Source organism: Mustelus asterias, chromosome 13 (assembly GCF_964213995.1).
Source record: "Mustelus asterias chromosome 13, sMusAst1.hap1.1, whole genome shotgun sequence".
In the NCBI taxonomy this organism is placed as follows: domain Eukaryota; kingdom Metazoa; phylum Chordata; class Chondrichthyes; order Carcharhiniformes; family Triakidae; genus Mustelus; species Mustelus asterias.
Window position 1 is genome coordinate 46,973,466 of NC_135813.1, and position 21,224 is coordinate 46,994,689.

A 21,224-nucleotide genomic window follows, 5' to 3' on the forward strand; every position below is an offset into this window, starting at 1 on the left:
GAGTTGACACTACAATCAGATCAACTCTGAGTTTATTGAATGTTGGAGCAGGCTCAGGGGCCAGATGGCCTACTCCTATATACTTAGCTGGCTGGGATCTTATTGTCCAACACCTAACAATAAATGGGCAGACATTTCCCCAAACTAAATATTAGAAAGATTGACTTCATTGTCTCCACCACAACGGTTGCAGCAGTGTAACTTCAATTCCAAAGTTTCCATTCTCGTTTTCAAGTACCAACTATGGTTTCATCCCTCCCTATCACATACCACAACCCTACAACCCTTTAAATCTTTATATTCCTCCAATTCAGGTCTTTTTATGCACCCTCAATTTTCTTTGCCTTTGCCTTCCATTGGCAACCATATCTTCAGCTGTGGGGGCCTAAGTTTTGTCATTTTCTCCCTAAAGCTCTCTGCCTCTTTTTCCCCTTTCAAACTGGCTTCTTTGACTCGCTCGCCTCTTGTCTTATGTAGCTCAGTATTAAATTTTGTTTGAGAAGACTCTTGTGAAACTGCTACAGGTGCCTTACTATGTCAAAGTTGCGCTATGAATGCAGGTTGCTGTTGTTGAATATATGTGTGTTTTGTGTGTGTGCGAGTTGACCTGTTATTTGAGTGGTGGGGGAGAGGGTCCCCCTCCTTGCTGAGGGGTTGGTGGTTCTCTCCTGGTCAGCAGGGGGTTGGATGAGGGGATCAGTCTGTGAATGCAGAGCTCAGGGCGCTCTACTCTCTGATCGATGGGGCTGGCTGGTGAATCGGGGGATGACATCCATCAGGTGAGTAAATCCCACCTGACAGACACTCCCAGCAGCAGCACAATTCATTCCCACTTTCATGTCAGCAGGAGCACTTAGCCTGAAAGAGGGTGAATCATGGCCAATGTACCAATTACAGTAAGAAGTCTCACAATACCAGGTTAAAGTCCAACAGGTTTATTGACATATTGACACCGACAATGTACCAATTACCAGTGCACAAATAGGCCCACAGATGTCAACTGCACAACTGTAAAGGTAACAGGAATGCAGACAACAAGTACACAAGATAACAAAGATAAAACACATATGTACACCTTTGACAGGTACACATGTAACAGGCATGCCTACAACAGGCACACTTAATAAATGCACGTATGCAGGGATGGTAGCAGGTAAACTCACCGCACACATTCTTGGATTGAACTGTTGTAGGTGGTTGGGAAGCTACCAATTTTTACATCAATGGCCTACAGTTTAATATTTTCAATAATGAAACAACAATGGGACTTTTTCTTCAAGATTTTGATTTGATTTATTATTGTCACATGTATTAACATACAGTAAAAAGTATTGTTTCTTGCGCACTATACAGACAAAGCATACAGTTCATAGAGAAGGAAACGAGAGAGTGCATGGCCCTAGCTTTCTTGTGTATAAAGGATGGCGAAGGCAGAGATTTACAATGGCATTATGGGCAGTGATACTGGGCTAGCACACAAATAGTAAGGAGGTCACCATGGTAAACTGAAACCTAATTCAATAAATCTGGCAGCTTAGGCATTTGCACTGGAAACACACAAGTGTCAGCTGTGATGCAACGATAGCACTCTCTGCTTGCATCAGAAGATTGTAGATAAAAGTCCCAAGGAGATGAGATCAAGATTTGAGCACATGCAGCACTGAGGGAGAGCTGCAGTGTTGGAGATGCCATTGCTCAGAGGAGATGTTAGATCAAAGTCCTGACTGTCCTCTCGGATGGATGTAAAAGATGAAGATCCCAAGGCAGGCCAGTATTTTCCAGTGAAGAGTTGTTCTCCCTTGGCCAACATTTATCCCTCAGCCAATACCATTCAAGCAGACGATCTGGCCATTCTCTCTCTGCTGTTTGTGGGAGCTTGCTTTGTGAAAATTGACTCCAGGATTCTGACATGATCACAGAGATATACTTCATGGACTATGAAGGATTTTGGGATAGCATCAGGTTGTGAAAAGCACTGTTTCAAATACAAGATTTTATTTTGGAACAAAATAACCACGAAAGCTGTTGGATTTTCAATAAAAAACTGTTGGCTCAGTAGAGAAAGACAGCTGCCAGCCTAACCCACTCTACATACAATGGATTGTTAATGTCTCACCAGTACCGTCTATGTCCCTGTAACAAATAAAGCAAAGTGCCATTCCATCATCAAATTTAAACAGTTGTCTGGACATCTAACGAGATACTGTAGGTTCTTGAATCAGGATTCCAGCATCTTCCTGTGCTGGCTGCTTGGTTAGATGTGGCGTGATATTATCCACGTAGTTATCACAGTAATGTTGAATGATAATGCAATAATAATTCCACAGTAACAGGATGAGGCCCAAGATGAGAAAAAGCATGATGCAGAGGGGAATGACCAGTTTACTGTGAAGGTACCGTTCCCGACATGTAGCCTTGCAACATACTAGGAACCAATTGGTCACTGGTTTGATTTCTACACCAGGACTGGGCCAGTTATTCCTGCATTGATTGACAGTGTTCTGGGACATATTCAACTCGTCCAGGGCACATCTCTGTTCTTCAAGGTCAGAATTGTGATCGAAGAACTTCTGCGGTACTTCCATACCGAAGACAGATAATATTTCACAGGAGGGAGGGGTAAGCACAAAGTTGACTGTCAGCTCTTGCTTCAGACAAGCAGCCTTTCCTCCTCTGACTGGCTGACAAGCACGTGAACTTTGACCAAATACGACAGCCTGCATCAAAATAGAGGCAAAAATGAGTGGAGGAAATACAAACAAGGAGCAGGGGTAGGCCATTCAGCCCCTCGAGCTGCTCCACTATTTAATAGGATCATGGCTGATCTGAAAATAACCTCAAATCTGCATCCTGTTTGCCCCATTAAGCTATCACCCCCTTGCTTACTTCTACTTCTACTTAAAAATATTTTAAAACTCTGCTTCCACCACCCTTTCAGGAAGACAGTTCCAAAGACCCATGACCCTCTGAGTGAAAATATTTTACTTCCTATTGTAAATGGGCAAGCCCTTACTTTTGAAGGGTTACCCCGAGTTCTAGATTCTCCCACAAGAGGAAGGATCCTCTCCACACCCACTCTGTCAATAACTCTCAGGATCTTCTTGTATCAATGAAGTCACATTTCACTCTTTAAAACCCCAGCTGATACAGGCCCAGTTTCTCCAACCTTTCTTCATAAGACAACCCAGCCTTCACAGGTATTAGTCTAGTAAACTTTCTCTGAACTGCTTCCAACACAGTTCCATCCTTTAGTAAGATGACCAGTATTGCACACAGTACTCCAATGTGGGCTCACTAATGTCTTGCATAACTGAAGCATAACCTCCCTATTTTTGTATTCAATTCCCTCGCAATAAATGATAACATTCTATTAGCTTTCCTAATTACTTGCTGTACCTACATATCAACATTCTGTGATTGTCAGACACCCAGATCTCTCCGCACTGCAGAGCTCTGCAATCTCTCACCATTTAAATAATGTGCTTATTTTTTATTCTTCCTGCCAAAATGGACAACCTCACATTTTCCCACATTATACTTCATTTGCCAGATCTTTTACCATTCGCTTAACCTATCAATGCCTGATGAAGGGGCAATACTCTGAAAGCTTGTGATTTCAAATAAACCTGTTGGACTATAACCTAGGGTGATGACCTCTCACCTATAAAAGTTTTCTAGCAGCTTTTCTTTGCAAAGCCACAAACCACTATGTGACCCTTTTCTAAACTGTTTACCTGGGTCAAGAGTTTTCCAGCTACTTTAAAACTGCTTAATTACCTCTTCTTGTAAAATGCTGTCTTTTGCTAACCAATGGCACAGTGGTTAGCACCTCGCCTCACTGCACCAAGGACCTGGGTTCAATTCCGGCCTCGGGTGACTCTGTGGAGTTTGCACGTTCTCCCCGTGTCTGTGGGTTTCCTCTGGGTACCCCAGTTTCCTCCCACAGTCCAAAGATGTGTGGGTTAGGTTGATTGGCCATGCTAAATTGATCCAGGGGATTAGCAGGGTAAATATATGGGGTTATGGGAATAGGGTGCGGGTGGGATTGTGGTTGGTGCAGACTCGATGGGCCGAATGGCCCCCTTCTGCACTGTAGGGATTATATGATTTAAGGGACAGTATTTCTTATAAAACATATTTTTCCAGAATGCTCTTACTCCTTGCAAGATTAACCATTTTCCATGATTAAAATGCTTATTACAATCCTGGTACCCAAACCCTGCAATTCGTACTCACAAGTACACTGCATAATTGGTGCTCCAGATTCCCTCATTGTTCGCCACAATACACAAGTAGCTTCAAAGTCAGTTATTAGCAGCTGACAGTCTGCCAATATTGGCATCCTGCGACAAGGCAGAGACTTGCATAGTTTTGGAAACCATGTACAATACCTGGCTTGATGGTTTGCTTCGTGCCTCAATAGGAAGCAATGCAAAGCATTTGGTACACACCAAGACAAAACAAATATGCTTTAAAATTTCCAATATCCATAATAAGCCTGAATGGCTTTGGTTTCAGTGGTAGCATTTGTGCCTCTCAGTTTGAATCACACTGTGACTCCCATTTACTCCCCTATATACTCTATGAACAGTATGCTTTGTCTGTAAAGCCTGCAAGAAACAATACTTTTCACTGTACACCAATGCATGGGATAATAATGAAATCAAATTAAATTTAAAAAACACACACTGGTTTTAAACACACGAACTCTAATTTAGACTGTGGTCTCACCAGGATTGAATAGTTCATTTACCTGTGCCTTTTGCTGTTTATCAGTGAAGCGTCTCAGTTTGTTTTTAAATCTATACCAGCTGACTTGTGTTCTAGATGTTTCTGCCGTCTCGTTTGGATCCCAAATCGATAATGAGCTTCTTGCAGCTGTTGATTCCTTTCTCTGGGCTCTGGGCCAAGTTCAGTCCGAGTTGTTTATCCACTCTTACTGTCACTGATTCTCCTCCTCCCCTCTCAGCAATCCTGCCTTTTCTCCCAATTGGTTCAAATGTGACTGTCAGTGTTTTCCTGCTTGTTATTTACCCTCATGGCTGAGGTTGGAAAATGTCCTTCCTCCTCTTTTAGCCTCTAACTCAGATCCATATTAAACATGGTTAGTTTTTTTGATTACATTTAGTTTTAGTCAAAATAGCTAATTTTCTTTAATTCAGTGCATAAGTCTGTTCAAACATATTAATTATTCTATGATCTACCTGCAGTAAATTGACATTAAAATGTCTCCAGCACAGTGCACAGTTAATCTCGTCAGCCTGTTGTTACTGCTTCACTGTCTCACTATCACAGCAGCCAGAACCTGGCCCATCTTTCAGGTAGAACTGGTTTTGAGGTTAAGGCGACTAAACAAGATGCAAACGGTGAGTGAAGACGAATACGGGGACGGGGCAGCCTGCAGGGGAACAGACTGGACAGTGACTGGGAATGGGGTGCGGTGCAGAGATTTGGAGAGGAGGGGGTTAGGGTGAAGAGTAAGTGAGGAACAGGATAAAATGAACAGGAGCTGGGGGGAGGAGGAGGAAGAGATGATGGGCGAGGAGAGGGAAAAAACAGAGATAATGGCGGGGGGGGGGGGGGAGGGGGAGGGGGAAGTGGAGGATGGAGGGAGGATTAGGGTCGGAGGGGGATAAGGAGGTAAGGGCAACAGTAAAGGGAACATGGGAGAATGCAGAAAGAGGGGAGGGTTAGTAAGGAACTGGAGTAAACAAGAATGGAACAGGAGGGAGATTGTCTCCATGGGGATACGTTTTTCATATTGTAGCCATTTGGGTGACAGCCAGAGGCGTTGATTCACAGTGCACGAATAAATTTAAATTTAATCAGGCCACTACACTCTGGCATGCACTTGGTGAACAAACCAGAAAATTAAGAGATTATTACCTTTGAGGTCTGCCTGTTACTTTGGTGCCTAGCTTTTCTCACCTCTTTCCTAGTCCTGCCTATGTTGTTGGTACCTACATGAACCATGGCAACTAGATCCAAGTTCAATCCAGCCCTGGGCAGATGTCCTGATCCCTGCCACCTGCAAAGGAGCAAAGTTTTCTAGACTCTTGTCCATACATGTGCAGGTTAGACAGATTGGCTATGCTAAATTGCCATTTAGTATCCCAAATTGTGTAGGTTAGGTGGAGTAGGGGTTACGGGGATCAGGCGGGTAGGGGGTGTGGACCTGTGTAAGATGCGGAGTAGGTGCAGTCTAAATGGGCCGAATGGCCTCCTTCTGCACCGTAAGGATTCTATGATTCTTGCTCTTTGCTGCAGAAAACAGTGTCAATCCCCTTCACCATACTGTCCTCTATTACTTCTATATGCTTTCCCCACCCACTGGAATGGCTTCCTGTGCCATGGCCAGTCAGCTTATCCATCCTGCAGCCCTCACCCTCATCCAAACAAGCTGAAAGACCTCAAACCTGACAGACAATGAAAGGCTGATGCTCCTGCAGTCCTGCCCTCTGGGTCTCCTTACCTACCTCACTCTCAGTCACAGCCTGTTGTCCCTAATCACTAACCAGAGCAGGAGACCCTATCCTGAGGAGTGTGACCGCCTCCTAGTACAAAGAATCCAAATAACTTTCCACCTCCGCAATGTCTGCAGCTCGGCCTCCAGTTCAAAGACAGACCTCAAGTTCCTCAAACCACAAACATTTACTGCTGACGTATTTGCCCTGGATCACACTGGCACACAGGAGCTCCCACATTCTGCAGCCCGTTCAGATTAAGTTTATTTATCAGTGTCACATGTAAGCTTACATTAACACTGCAATGAAGTTACTGTGAAAATCCCCAAGTTGCCACTCTTCAGCGCCTGTTCGGGAACACTGAGGGAAAATTTAGCATGGCTAATTCACCTAACCATCACGTCTTTCGGACTGTGGGAAGAAACCAGAGTACCTGGATTTGATTTGATTTGATTTATTATTGTCACATGTATTAACATACAATGAAAAGTATTGTTTATTGTGCACTATACAGACAAAGCATAGCATTCATAGAGAAGGAAACGAGAGTGCAGAATGTAGTGTTACAGTCATAGCTAGGGTGTAGAGAAAGATCAACTTAATGCAAGGTAAGAGCATTCAAATGTCTGACAGCAGCAGGGAAGAAGCTGTTCCAGAATTGGTTGGTACATGACCTCAGACTTTTGTATCTTTTTCTCGATGGAAGAAGGTGGAAGAGAGAATGTCCGGGGTGCTTGGGGTTCTTAATTATGCTGGTTGCTTTGCCGAGGCAGCGGGAAGTGTAGAGTCAATGGATGGGAGGCTGGTTTAGGTGATGGATTGAGCTACATTCACAACATTTTGTCGTTTCTTGAAGTCTTGGGCAAAGCAGGAGCCATACCAAGCTGTGATACGACCAAAAAGAATGCTTTCTATGGTGCATCTGTAAAAGTTGGTGAGGGTCGTAGCTGACATGTCAAATTTCCTTAGTCTTCTGAGAAAGTAGAGGCGTTGGTGGGCTTTCTTAATTATAGTGTCGGCATGGGGGGCCCAGGACAGGTTGTTGGTGATCTGGACACCTAAAAACCTGAAGGTTTCGACCCTTTCTACTTCGTCCCTGTTGATGTCTACAGGGGCATGTTCTCCTTTACGCTTCCTGAAGTCGATGACAATCTCCTTCATTTTGTTGACATTGAGGGAGAGATTATTGTTGCCGCACCAGTTCACCAGATTCTCTATCTCATTCGTGGAGGAAACCCATGCAGACACGGGGAGAACGTGCAGACTCCACACAGACAATGACCCAAGCCAGGAATTGAACACGCTGTGTTAACCACTGTGCCCACACTTGTGCTGCCCTCCAGGGAAATAAGGAAGATTTTAAATTAAATAGTGGGAAGATGTGGTAAATCAAAGACTAGAGGTATCACCTAACCTGCCATCCTTGGTGTGTTTTAATTGACAATGTAATTATTTTAGTCGACTAATTATTTTCCTTGTTTATATATTTTAATAACATTACTAGTGCATTCCAGATTATAGCTGTTCACCTCTCCTCGCATTTTTGCCAATTATTTTAAATCTATGATATCCACTGGTTACTGGCATTTTAATCAGTGGAAACAGTAAAACTGTTTATTTTATTTACCCTATCAAAATCTCGCAATTTTTAATACCACAATTAAATCACCCTCTAACCTTTCCTGCTCTAATTAGTGCAAGGTCCAGTCTAGAGGGGGCAATAGCTTTAAACTAATAAGGCACGGTGGAGGGAGTTACAAGAAATGAATCAAGCCTAAATATAAATGAAATAAGAGAAGAGAGCATGGGATCAACTGAACTAAGAGACATCGTAAATAGTAAAGTAGGAGTGTAGAAAGATGGCTAAAAATAAAGCGAGAAGAACTGCTATTAAAAAGGAGTTCAATTTACTGCACAACAAGTGTTAGAAACAAAACAGGGAGACTGGAGATAATAAGAAGTTGAGAGGAGAGATTCAAGATTACTGAGACTTGGCTACAGAAAAATCCAGTACAACATATTCAGAAACTGACCTGGAAATACATCACCATCTTCACTGTCGCTGGGTCAAAGATCACACAACTCCCTCCCACTGTGGGTGCACCTACACCTCATGGACTGCAGCGGTTCAAGAAAGTAGCACACCAACACCTTCTCAAGGACAATTAGTGGTGGGCAATGAATCGGGCCTAGCCAGCGACGCCCACATTCCATATAAGATTAAGGAGGTTGGAGAAGGAAAAAGGGAAGATGGAGCAACTGCACTTATTCGAGCTAAAAATTGATAATAGAAAAATATATGGCCGCCATCAGCAACACAGACATTGATGTGGATACAGATTTTTTAAAAAGAATCATCATACTAATGGGAATAAGTCTGTAGACCAACCAATTGTGGAAGACTGGTGCAACAAGAAATACACAAATTATAGGAATGGACAAAAGGTAGATCAATTATCATGGGGGAATTTCAAGAAAGAGAAAATTATTTGGTCAGAAGAGGTAAAGGGGATAAAGAAATTGAGTTTCTACAATATGCATAGGACTCAATTCTAACCCAGAATGTAAGAAGCCTAACAATGAAGGATTTGCTAGTGGATCTAGTAATGGGGAATGAATCAAAGGAGGCAAGAAAAGTAAAGATAGGGGAACATCTAAGCAATAGTGACTGTAATATAATACAGTTTAAGACAATAATTAAGGACCAGTAAGCATGACAAAGATCTTATGCTGGAAACTGGGATTAAAATGAGCAGCTAGTTTATTTTCTTTATTAGTTGGCACAGACATGATGGGCTGAATGGCCTCTTTCTGCACTGTAATTTTTTCCATGGTTCTATGTCAGCAGATATTTTAACTGCTAGGATGAATTTTTCTTCAACTCTCACTGATATAGGCAGGTTTTGTTTATTTCCAAGGGCTGAGGATTTAAATAATTTCATTAGCTTTACAGACCCTATCCACCCTTTGACAGCATTTATGTCTCCTCCATCAATTTGTAACACTATACGTTAGGGCCCTTGCTGCAGCACAAATAGGATCTGTTTAAACTCAGCAATGAGTTTAAATGGCCCTGCTGAGTTTTCTTTGTGCGAGTCACACCCCATTCCCTATCCTCAAAAATGGAATATGTTGGAAATGAAGGCAGGATTTTTAAAGATCCTGGACCCACCTTGACTGCATGAAAATCTGACAGACGATGCCGAATTTCTATCAAATGTTGGTTAAAATGATATTTACAATTCTGGGCACAGCTCCAATCACAATATTATGAAATAAATAGGCATTAGAGAGGGTGCAAAAATTTTACCAAACTGTTATCAGAATTGAAGGTTATACCTTTCAGAAAAAAAGGAATAGGCTGGTTCTCTTTTTCAAAATAGAAGGTGACGCAATAACTGTTTAAAATTATGGAAGGTTTTGATAGAGTGGATAGAAAGAGAAAATGTTTCAAGAGGCTGTTAATATAAGATAGTTCCCAAGAAATCCAATAGGGAATTCAGAAGAAACCTCTTTTCCCAAAGAGTGGGGAAATGTGGGACTTGCTATCACAGTGATTGAGTTGAATAGTATTGTCATATTCAAGGGAAAGCTACATAAACATGCGGAGGAGAAGGGCAGCATGGTGGCACAGTGGTTAGCACTGCTGCCTCACAGCACCAGGGACCCGGGTTCAATTTCCGGCTTGGGTCACTGTCTGTGCAGAGTCTGCACGTTCTCCCCCTGTCTGCGTGGGTTTTCTCCAGGTGCTCTGGTTTCCTTCCACAATCCAAAGATGTGTGGGTTAGATGCATTGGCTATGCTAAATTCTCCCTCAGTGTACCCAAACAGGCCCCGGAGTGTGGTGAGTAGGAGATTTTCACAGTAACTTCATTGCAGTGTTAATGTAAGCCTACTTGTGACACTAATAAATAAACTAAAAAAAACTTTTAGTTAAGAGCTTTTCCTATACAGTCAGATGAGAAAGGATAGGAGACCTGAGTGAAACATGAATGCTGGCATGAATTTGGTGGGCCAAATGGCCTTTTTCTATGCTATACATTCTACTAATTCCTATACAAGTCTCTCTGTATAAATGAAGTCCCACATCCCTGATAACATTCCTGTCAATTTAAATGTTATCTTTTTGATCTAAAATCCGAGTTTAAAAGCTCCAAAATAAAGCTTAGATACTTTCCTCAACAAAAGATAAAATGAAGGGCCTCTTTTCTGAGTGCTTAGTGAACATGCTATCCTGGGAACAGGAGATGGCTTCATGTTTTGCAAATTGAACAAATGCTGATGCTACACCGACTGGGTTGTTATGAGAATATTTTGCTGACTCGAACATGCCTCAAGCAATCAGACTATTATCTGAACAATTCAAAGTCTGACAGAGTGTAGAGCGAGTGAACCATGCAAGTTCTGAGTGAGCTGTCAGAACAGACTGTAAAAAATAACTTTAAATAACATCATCCCTTGATTGGGCTTGAAGCTGATCATTAAAACAATTAAGACGTTCAAGGCTGTGCTAATCAACTGACTCCATTACACAGGCACCAACTGAGTAAATTGGAAAGGGAGAGAACTGACAAAACATATATGCTGGAAATCTGAGATAGAAACATAATATCATCATAGTGGTCTGCAGCGGAGAGGTTTTTTAAAAAACATTGACAGTTTGTGCAAGACCAGCACTTGTAGCCCATCCCCAATTGCCCTAGAGATACAACTGAGTATCTTGCTAGGCCATTTCAGAGTGTGATTAATAGTCAACAACATTACTATGGGTCTGGAGTTATATAAAGGTCAGATTGATAAAGACAGTCAATTTCCTTTTATACAGGTGAAACAGATGAGTTTTCATGACAACCCCTTCATGTTGTGACCACCATTACGAATACCAGCAGTTCTTATTCCAGATTTAACTGAATTTAAATTCCCATGGTGAACTCATGTTCCAAACTATTACTCAATCACTACTTTAATAACACGACCACAATGCTACCAAACCACGATGAGTGGTAGCTCCCCTCAGTCATTGTGTGAAATGTCTCTGTTCCTGAAACAAGTCTTGTGCTTCAGCTGGTGCTATCTGAGTGGGTGCAGTTAAATAGAACCTTTCCTAAACTCAGGACATCCCAAAGTGCTTTACAGCCAAGTGTCTTTGAAGTCAAGCCACTCTTGTAATTGCGACAGCGAACTTGTACACAGCAAGGTCCCACATTGATAAATGACTGGGTAATCTAATTTTAGTGATGTTTGTAGAGGGATAAATGTTGACCCAGGACACCAGAGGAATTCAATTACACCCACTTGTAATATAACTGATGAAGTGGTGCCTCGCTATACAGCATTTCAATTTGAGATAGCCCTCAATTTCCAGCAGCTGACTCCCAACACTGTTAAGCTCCAGACTCTGCAGCTTCTATATGTGAGGTTGGCCAAACCTGTATAATTCTGCCATTGTCATGACCATTGGAGGCAGCTGTAGTTATCTTTGATCATTATGGCTGTGCCTCGCCAATGAGTATCAGTTCACTAACCTGAAATCCATGTTGTCAAAGTTGGAGAAGATAGCCAACCTGATCTTGGAAATTCAGGTCTTAAAGCAACAGTCAAAGCAAACATATAGAGGTTGGGGGATAGGAGGCTGGCCCCATGACCATTGTAGTAGAAAAATCAAGATATAACAATGAGGGTTTCAGTGGCAGATGAGGCGAATTGAATCAGAGATGAGTAATGTTTAGTGATGAGAGTAGGCAAAGTTTGTGATCATCCAAAATTTTGTTGGGCCCAATTGTTCACTCTCCTGGCCAGCTTCCCCACTTGAACCCGCCATAAATTTAAACTTGTCTAAATCCGATTCCTGTATTGTAACTCTCAATAAATCCTGTTCACCCATCATCCCCTTTTGTTTGCTGAGATACACTGCTCCCGGTAAATTTTGATTTTAAAGTGCTTATGCTTGCTTTCAAATGCATCCATGGCCTCAGGCTCTAAACCTCTGCAACTACTTCCAGCCTACAACCCTCTTGCGATTTTCATGTCCCCCCAAAACTGGGCTCTTGCGCATCGTAAGAGTTTTAACAGCACCAGGTTAAAGTCCAACAGGCTTATTTGGTAGCAAATGCCATTAGCTTTCGGAGTGCTGCTCCTTCGTCAGATGGAGTGGAAATCTGTTCTCAAACAGGGCACAGAGACACAAAATCAAGTTACAGAATACTGATTAGAATGCAAATCTCTACAACCAACCAGGTCTTAAAGATACAGACAATGTGAGTGGAGGGAGCATTAAGCACAGGTTGAAGAGATGTGTATTGTCTCCAGACAGGACAGCCAGTGAGATTCTGCATGTCCAGGAGGCAAGCTGTGGGGGTTACTGATAGTGTGACATGAACCCAAGATCCCAGTTTAGGCCGTCCTCATGTGTGCGGAATTTGGCTATCAGTTTCTGCTCAGCAACTCTGCGCTGTTGCGTGTCGTGAAGGCCGTCTTGGAAAATGCTTACCCGAAGATCAGAGGCTGAATGCCCGTGACCGCTGAAGTGCTCCCCCACAGGAAGAGAACAGTCTTGCCTGGTGATTGTCGAGCGGTGTTCATTCATCCGTTGTCGTAGCGTCTGCATGGTTTCCCCAATGTACCATGCCTCGGGACATCCTTTCCTGTAGCGTATCAGGTAGACAACGTTGGCCGAGTTGGTCTTGCGCATCCTCAGTTTTCATTGCTCCACTGTTGGTAGCTATGCCTTCAGCTGTCCAGATCCTGAGCTCTAGAATTCCCCTTTCCCCCAATCCTCTCCACCTTTCTCTCCTTTAGGAGCCTGCTTCGAAACGTGGCTCTTTGACTAAGCTTTGGGTTACCCGTTTAATATCTGTCTTGGTGCCAAATTTGTTTGATGATACTCCCATGAAGCACTTTAGTACATGTTGCTAAATAAAAGGCACCATATAAATATAAATTGTCATTGTTGTGAGTATATGGCAAAAAAAAATAGGGCACTCAGATTCCAGACAGTCTGGTTTAGGGGTAAGGGGTTGAAATGGTGAGAGGATGCATTCTGATGTTTCAAGGAGACACCAAGTTTTAGCGCACAGGCCATTGAGTTTGAACGCATGACATTTTACAGCTACAGTAGATTGAATGGTTTCTTTGGTCTGAATGTTAGGCTGGTGATAAGTGTACAGATGGTTTTGATGTGTTATTTGAAAGCCCAAGGTAGTGCAAGGGAAAGGTAATTGGAAATATCACAAATGTCATGCTGAATCAATGGGAGGCAACAGCAGGTTCCATCACCTTGCCTGACCTGGCAGAAATTGGAAATTGTATTTCTTGCTACGTTTTCTCCAGTGATGCTGGAAACCACATCCCATCATTCTTGATGGTGGATTTATTGGGGTTCTTGCTATGCTCCAACTTGCTTGAAGTTTCTCTGTGCTGTTTCCTCCATCAGAATTTTTATGACTGATTGTCTTCCATGTGCAACTAAACTGGTTGCTTGTAGAAGGTGTAAATGAGTTAGAAGGAATTCAGCAGTTTGCCAGACTGATACCTGGACAATTTACTATGTTAAAGGCACAATATAAGTACAAGATGTTACCTTCCATCTCGTTAAACTGCAACAGGCCTTTAATCTATGATGTCCCAAGCAATGGGGGGTGGGGGAGTAGAATCTGCCATTTGTATGTCATCCATACTGGGATCGCCCCAGGATTATGGATATCATGCTGTCCTGAGAAATTCATTCTCAGTCAGCACACCCGTGGGTTTGGTTGTGGAGTAAGAAGGGGTGTGAAAGGTCCTCTTGCACAATTTCACTTCCAAGCAGGTAACAACCTGATAATCTGACTCTGGATTTCAAATGACAGGCAGGGACACCGGTGCACTCATGTACAAATATCACATTATCTACCTGACTTTGGGAGATGAATGCATTCAAATGCATTTTGAACAAGTTACTTTAAGCCCTAGTGGATTTACATGATTTTCATTTTGTTTCCTAAGTATTACCAATTTAGCATTTATTTATTTGTCAGTGTAATTACCATATTTTAAATAAAACTTGATATTGGTTTTATAATAAAATAGTCCACCAGTGAGGTACTTAGTACCTTTGGTTGTAGACAGGACAGTACTGAGCAGCCAGTGACTAGTTATATTACAGCATAAATAAGGAGCTATAGAAACAGCCTTCTGGTGAAAATGTTGGAGGAAGCCCCAATTCCAATGCATTGATCTACCATGCAGCAAGTGTAGCAACCAACACCAAACAGAAGAGACAAAGCAAAAGGAAAAAACATCCCAAAAAAACTGTGAGTGACTGTTTATTACGTATAAAAAGCTCCCAACCTTCATACCATTCAGTTACTGCGAGATACTCAACATCAGCCCACTTTATGTGAGAAAGGATGCCATGAAGGGGCTCTCTCGCTTCGCGTAGCACCCTTGGTGTCTAAGGGTTGCTAATCATGGTTCCTGGCACATCTCGATGCCATGGTAGCATGATGGGGAAAAGTGAAGAGGCAGACCCCAAGAACGACCACAGCCAGTACAGGAGTTGAATGTATAATGGTGGCACAGTGGTTAGCACTGTTGCCTCCCAGTGCCAGGGACCCGGGTTCGATTCCCGGCTTGGGTGACTGTGTGGAGTTCTCCCCATGTCTGTGTGGGTTTCTTCCGGGTGCTCTGGTTTCCTCCCACAGTCCAAAAGGCATGCTGGTTAGACGCATTGGCCATGCTAAATTCTCCCTCAGTGTACCCGAACAGGCGCCGGAGTGTGGCGACTCGGGGATTTCCACAGTAACTTCATTGCAGTGTAAATGTAAGCCGACTTGTGACACTAATAAATAAGCTTTAAGACTTTAAAAATACATACTGTCACCATTATTAAGCACCACATTTCTTATCCAACAGAGCTATCCAGGCCCTCACAAAGGTTTGCCAACCTTAAACATTAACTCTGTTTCCCTCCACGGCTCTCAGACCTGCTGAATATTTCCAACATTTTGATTTTATTCGATAATATTAAACTTATACAAGGGCCACAAATGGAATAAAGTAGAAAATTTATGAAAACAACGGGGAAAAAAATACACAATAGATTTGCTGGCAGGGTGAGAGTTACGGGGAAGGGTTGTGAAGTTCACAGGAGTTGAGAGGTTAAAGGATGCTCTGATAGAATTCATTATCATGAAGTTACGATGGAGTTGATTCATTGAACAACATAGATGGCAATCACAGGAAGAGGTAAAGGATAGGTACAAATTTCTTCAATCTAGAGTTCACATACAGGCATATGGACTCTTGTTAAAGATCTGCTTGGTCACGGTAGCGCAGTGGTTAGCACTGCTGCTTCACAGCTCCAGGGTCCCGGGTTCGATTCCCGGCTCGGGTCATTGTCTGTGTGGAGTTTGCACATTCTCCTCGTGTCTGCATGGGTTTCCTCCGGGTGCTCCGGTTTCCTCCCACAGTCCAAAGATGTGCGGGTTAGGTTGATTGGCCAGGTTAAAAATTGCCCCTTAGAATGCTAAATTGCGTAGGTTAGAGGGATTAGTGGGTAAATATGTGGGGGTAGGGCCTGGGTGGGATTGTGGTCGGTGCAGACTCGATGGGCCGAATGGCCTCCTTCTGCACTGTAGGGTTTCTATGGAGTGTGCAATACAACACTGGAAATACACATGTAAATAAAGATCTCCGGACTCAAGTTGTCTTGATTCTTCATTGTACATTACCATGAACGTAATGGAAACTGGAAATAACAAACTATTTCCAATACCCAATTTGGAAGAATCTTCCATTATAATGTGGCAAGAAATATGCCCCAGGATTTGATTATTTTACTGTAAATTTCTCAAGTAAAAATATGTACAGAACAAGTTTGTCACAATGTCAGTCCTCAAAGACTAGTAAACTCTTACAGCAAATTATCTATATTTTAATTAGGATTAGAAGGAATCACAATTCCTCGGTGTTAAGAGTTATAAACAACATTACTATTTGGTAACTGTTGTCAGATACAATCCAATGGCCACAATATACTGCAAAACACATATCATGCTGCTAATGTGAAAGGCAGAGTCCACAGATACTGGTTGAAATAATCCTCTTTGTTAAATAAAACTGCAAGTTTTAAGGTGAGAGAGAGAAATACCAGCTGTAATCACATTGATTTAATTGCTGAAATTAACAGATAGGAATTTCGTTCCCTCCTTCCCCTATCATTGACAAAGTGGAGCGTTTATTGAGGCACAGAACAGTTACTCCATGTGTCAGTTTCTACACCTACCTGCACTGCTCCTAGCCTGCACTCATTACAAAACTAGTAAGTTTCAAAGTGCACAACTGCTACACTAGAATTGGGCTTCAGGAATATTGGTCCATTCTTCAAAGATAATCTTTACTAAGGCCCTGGGTAAGTCCAGTAGTTCAATTATTTCCCTCTCTAATTAAGCAGGAAACCAAGATTCCAGGAATATCTGCCATTCCCGATGGCCTGACCGCAATCTAAGCTCAGGCAAAGTTCACCCTCAGAGATGTTAAAAACCAAGGCAATTCAACAGGATGATCAGAGTGGGGAATGCCCACAACCTAACACATCTTGTGCTGTTGCGCAAGAACAAGATTGCTATCTTTAAATAGAAATTAAACACCAGATGCTGTCATAAGTGTAACATTCAAAGAATTTGCAACATGAATTTCAACTGACACATTAGTGATCACCAATTGATGTGTAACACTGATCACAAGGGTGAATATATAAAGATAACTTGGCTACTTACAGACATTTAGATCAGTGACAGGCGTTACTTACTGCAAAAAATCTACTCCCATGTGTCTGTGGAATTTTGCAGCTCAAAAGGCTCAAAGACATTTACAATTAGTCTCACATACACCACAAGTTGTTAACTCTCATCACCAAGGACATTAGTGGCATATTTCTGCCATAGATCTTGGTTGTAGGTGAATCCTGATCTTGAAGAAAGAAAATTTGTGTAACTTTCAAAGTTCTTGTAATTACTGCTGAGTGGGCAGCACTGACTGCATAAATATCTCTTCTACAATAAGGCTCTGGTTCACAGAAGGCAGAAAGCTGCAAATTCAAACATGGATCTACAACGCCAGCCTGGAGAAAGAAGAAAATAATATTAAAATTCAGAAACAGCCTGCTTTCCAATTAGAACCACAAAACAAAGAATAGATTTTGCTTCCCAAAACCCTTGATGAAAAACATTTTGATGAAATAATTATTATTGTTGCTCCATTGTATAGATGTGATGCCAGGCAGAAAGCTTCAGATTTATTTGCCTTCAAACACGTATCCTCCTTTATAATTAATAAAATGTTTGACTAAATGCGTTTGGAAATTTTTACTTCAAAATATACAAAGAACAATACAGCACAGGAACAGGCCCTTCGGCCCTCCAAGCCCACGCCGCTCCCTGGTCCAAACTAGACCATTCTTTTGTATCCCTCCATTCCCACTCCGTTCATGTGGCTATCTAGATAAGTCTTAAACGTTCCCAGTGTGTCTGCCTCCACCACCTTGCCCGGCAGTGCATTCCAGGCCCCCACCACCCTCTGTGTAAAATATGTCCTTCTGATATCTGTGTTAAACCTCCCCCCCCCCCCTCCCCCCCCACCTTGAACCTATGACCCCTTGTGAACATCACCACCGACCTGGGAAAAAGCTTCCCACCGTTCACCCTCTCTATGTCTTTCATAATTTTATACACCTCTATTAGGTCACCCCTCATCCTCCGTCTTTCCAATGAGAACAACCCCAGTTTACCCAATCTCTCCTCATAACTAAGCCCCTCCATACCAGGCAACATCCTGGTAAACCTCCTCTGCACTCTCTCCAAAGCCTCCACGTCCTTCTGGTAGTGTGGCGACCAGAACTGGGCGCAGTATTCCAAATGCGGCCAAACCAAGGTTCTATACAACTGCAACATCAGACCCCAACTTTTATACTCTATGCTCCGTCCTATAAAGGCAAGCATGCCATATGCCTTATTCACTACCTTCTCCACCTGTGACGTCACCTTCAAGGGTCTGTGGACTTGCACACCCAGGTCCCCCTGTGTATCTACACCCTTTATGGTTCTGCCATTTATCGTATAGCTCCCCTCTACATTAGTTCTACCAAAATGCATCACTTCGCATTTATCAGGATTGAACTCCATCTGCCATTTCTTTGCCCAAATTTCCAGCCTATCTATATCCTTCTGTAGCCTCTGACAATGTTCCTCACTATCTGCAAGTCCAGCCATTTTCGAGTCGTCCGCAAACTTACTGATCACCCCAGTTACACCTTCTTCCAGATCATTTATATAAATCACGAACAGCAGAGGTCCCAATACAGAGCCCTGCGGAACACCACTAGTCACAGGCATCCAGCCGGAAAAAGACCCTTCCACTACCACCTTGGTCTTCTGTGACCAAGCCAGTTCTCCACCCATCTAGCCACCTCCCCCTTTATCCCATGAGATCCAACCTTTTGCACCAACCTACCATGAGGGACTTTGTCAAACGCTTTACTAAAGTCCATATAGACGACATCCACGGCCCTTCCCTCGTCACCCATTCTAGTCACTTCTTCAAAAAACTCCACCAGGTTAGTGAGGCATGACCTCCCTCTCACAAAATCATGCTGCCTATCGTTAATGAGTTTATTCCTTTCTAAATGTGCATACATCCTATCTCTAAGAATCTTCTCCAACAACTTCCCGACCACGGACGTCAAGCTCACCGGCCTATAATTTCCCGAGTTATCCTTCCTACCCTTCTTAAATAACGGGACCACATTAGCTATCCTCCAATCCTCTGGGACCTCACCTGTGTCCAGTGACGAGACAAAGATTTGCATCAGAGGCCCAGCGAATTCATCTCCCGTCTCCCTGAGCAGCCTGGGATAGATTCCATCAGGCCCTGGGGATTTGTCAGTCTTTATATTCCCTAAAAAACCTAACACTTCCTCCAGAAATATTGAATTTGTGGAATACTAAGCTTTAATTTTACCCCGATCAAATATTTTGAACTACTTTAAGAGGACTTTATAAAGCAAGCAAAGACACTGACTTAAGATGACTGCCACAGATCACCTGACAGACCTGGAATTACAACTTGGTCAGTTTGTGAAAATTTCCAAAGTGCATTACATTTAGGACATGCCAAGACAAACCTCCTATGGAATTTCACACTGGCTGATGAAAAAAAGTACTTCAACGATGAACTGGCTCTCACCATTTTAATTTCTGTAAAACTACCTTCCCTAAAGGACATCAGTGAACCAGATGGGTTTTTCCTGACAACCAACAATGGTTTCATAGTCATCAGTAGATTCTTAATTTCAGATATTTTTTTATTAAATTCAAATTCTACCATCTGCCATGGCGGGATTCGAATCTGGGGCCCAGAACATTAGCTGAGTTTCTGGATTAATAGTCTAATGACATTACTACTAGGTCATCGCCTCCCCTCAATTAAACAACTCACTGGAAGAGGAAGCTCCACAAATATTCCCATCCCCAAAGAGGGGAAGCCCAGCACATCAGTGTAAAAAACAAGTCCATTGTTTTAGCGTCCTTATCTAAAGAAAGATATCCTGGCATTGAAGGCAGTCCAAAGAAGGTTCACTAGTTGATCCTCAGCATGGAGGAATTTCCTTATGAGGAAAAGTTCAGTAGGTTGGGTCTGTACTCATTGGAGTTAAAAAGAATGAGAGACAACCTTATTGCAACATATAGAATTCTCAGGGGGCTTGATAGGGTAGATGCTGAGAGGTTGTAGGGTAGATGCTGAGGGAGTGCTCCTCGGGCTGCAGTAGAGTCTGACAGTTGGTGTCTCACTGTGGGAGTGCTCCTCGGGCTGCAGTAGAGTGTGACTGTTGGTGTCTCAGTGAGGGAGTGCTGCTCGGGCTGCAGTAGAGTGTGACAGTTGCTGTCTCAGTGAGGGAGTGCTGCTCGGGCTGCAGTAGAGTGTGACAGTTGGTGTCTCAGTGAGGGAGTGCTGCTCGGGCTGCAGTGGAGAGTGACAGTTGGTGTCTCACTGAGGGAGTGCTGCTCGGGCTGCAGTAGAGTGTGACAGTTGCTGTCTCAGTGAGGGAGTGCTGCTCGGGCTGCAGTAGAGTGTGACAGTTGGTGTCTGACTGAGGGAGTGCTGCTCGGGCTGCAGTAGAGTGTGACAGTTGGTGTCTCACTGTGGGAGTGCTGCTCGGGCTGCAGTAGAGTAATTAATTTATTTAATTATTTTTCAGTTCAATTAGTGAAAAAAATCGGAGGTTTTTTTTTTCCTAAACAGGAAATAGGCCCAGCAGCAGCCTGGGAAGGTTTTGGAGGGTTTAAAAGTAGGCCGCACCTTTGAGCGGGCAGCGTCGTTAGCGGGCAGCGGAGTGAGCAGGGGACAGAGTGAGAGCTAAAAGGGCTTTGGCTCACAGGGCTTCGGCGAGGAAGGTTGTTTGTTTGTTTTTCTTCGGTTACACCCCCTTTTTGTTTTATCCCCAAAACTAAAAAGGACATGGCTGGTATGAGTGGGAGGCCAGTATACTGCATTCGGTGTGGGATGTGGGAGTTCCTGGAGACAACTTGCCTCCCGGAAGTCCATATCTGTGCCAGATGTGTGGAACTGCATCTCCTGAAGGATCGTGTAAGGGAGCTGGAGCTGAGGCTCGATGAACTCAGTTTAGTTAGGGAAAATGAGAGAGTCATAGATAAAAGTTATAGTCAGGTAGTGACACCAGGGTCTCGGAAGGAAGACACGTGGGTCACGGTTAGGAGGGGTAAT

At 43.0% G+C, this 21,224-nt stretch overlaps 2 protein-coding genes across 6 annotated transcripts in view; both read right to left on the reverse strand.

Moving 5' to 3' along the window:
• Nucleotides 1–919: 919 nt before the first annotated feature.
• LOC144502587 (uncharacterized) lies at nucleotides 920–8,579 on the reverse strand. Of its 3 annotated transcripts, none has more exons than XR_013499358.1 (2): nucleotides 4,754–5,278; nucleotides 920–2,717 (listed from the first exon to the last, which is right to left on the reverse strand). XR_013499358.1 is itself a non-coding variant. In XM_078226700.1 (2 exons), the coding sequence occupies exons 1-2, from the start codon at nucleotides 8,513–8,515 to the stop codon at nucleotides 2,193–2,195; spliced, it is 543 nt and encodes a 180-aa protein (XP_078082826.1). In that variant the 5' UTR covers nucleotides 8,516–8,579; the 3' UTR covers nucleotides 920–2,192. The 3 variants fall into 3 exon arrangements, 1 of the variants encoding a protein (XP_078082826.1); XR_013499359.1 differs by having other exon boundaries at nucleotides 5,205–5,240; XM_078226700.1 differs by lacking the exon at nucleotides 4,754–5,278 and adding an exon at nucleotides 8,498–8,579.
• A 6,149-nt stretch (nucleotides 8,580–14,728) lies between these two features.
• anapc2 (anaphase promoting complex subunit 2) overlaps nucleotides 14,729–21,224 on the reverse strand; it is a 105,897-nt gene continuing 99,401 nt past the window's right edge. For all 3 annotated transcript variants that reach the window (XM_078226688.1, XM_078226686.1, XM_078226687.1), the window contains one exon: nucleotides 14,729–17,565. In XM_078226688.1, the coding sequence (XP_078082814.1) occupies nucleotides 17,516–17,565 (50 nt within the window). In that variant the 3' untranslated portion in view covers nucleotides 14,729–17,515. The remainder of the gene's footprint in view (nucleotides 17,566–21,224) is intronic.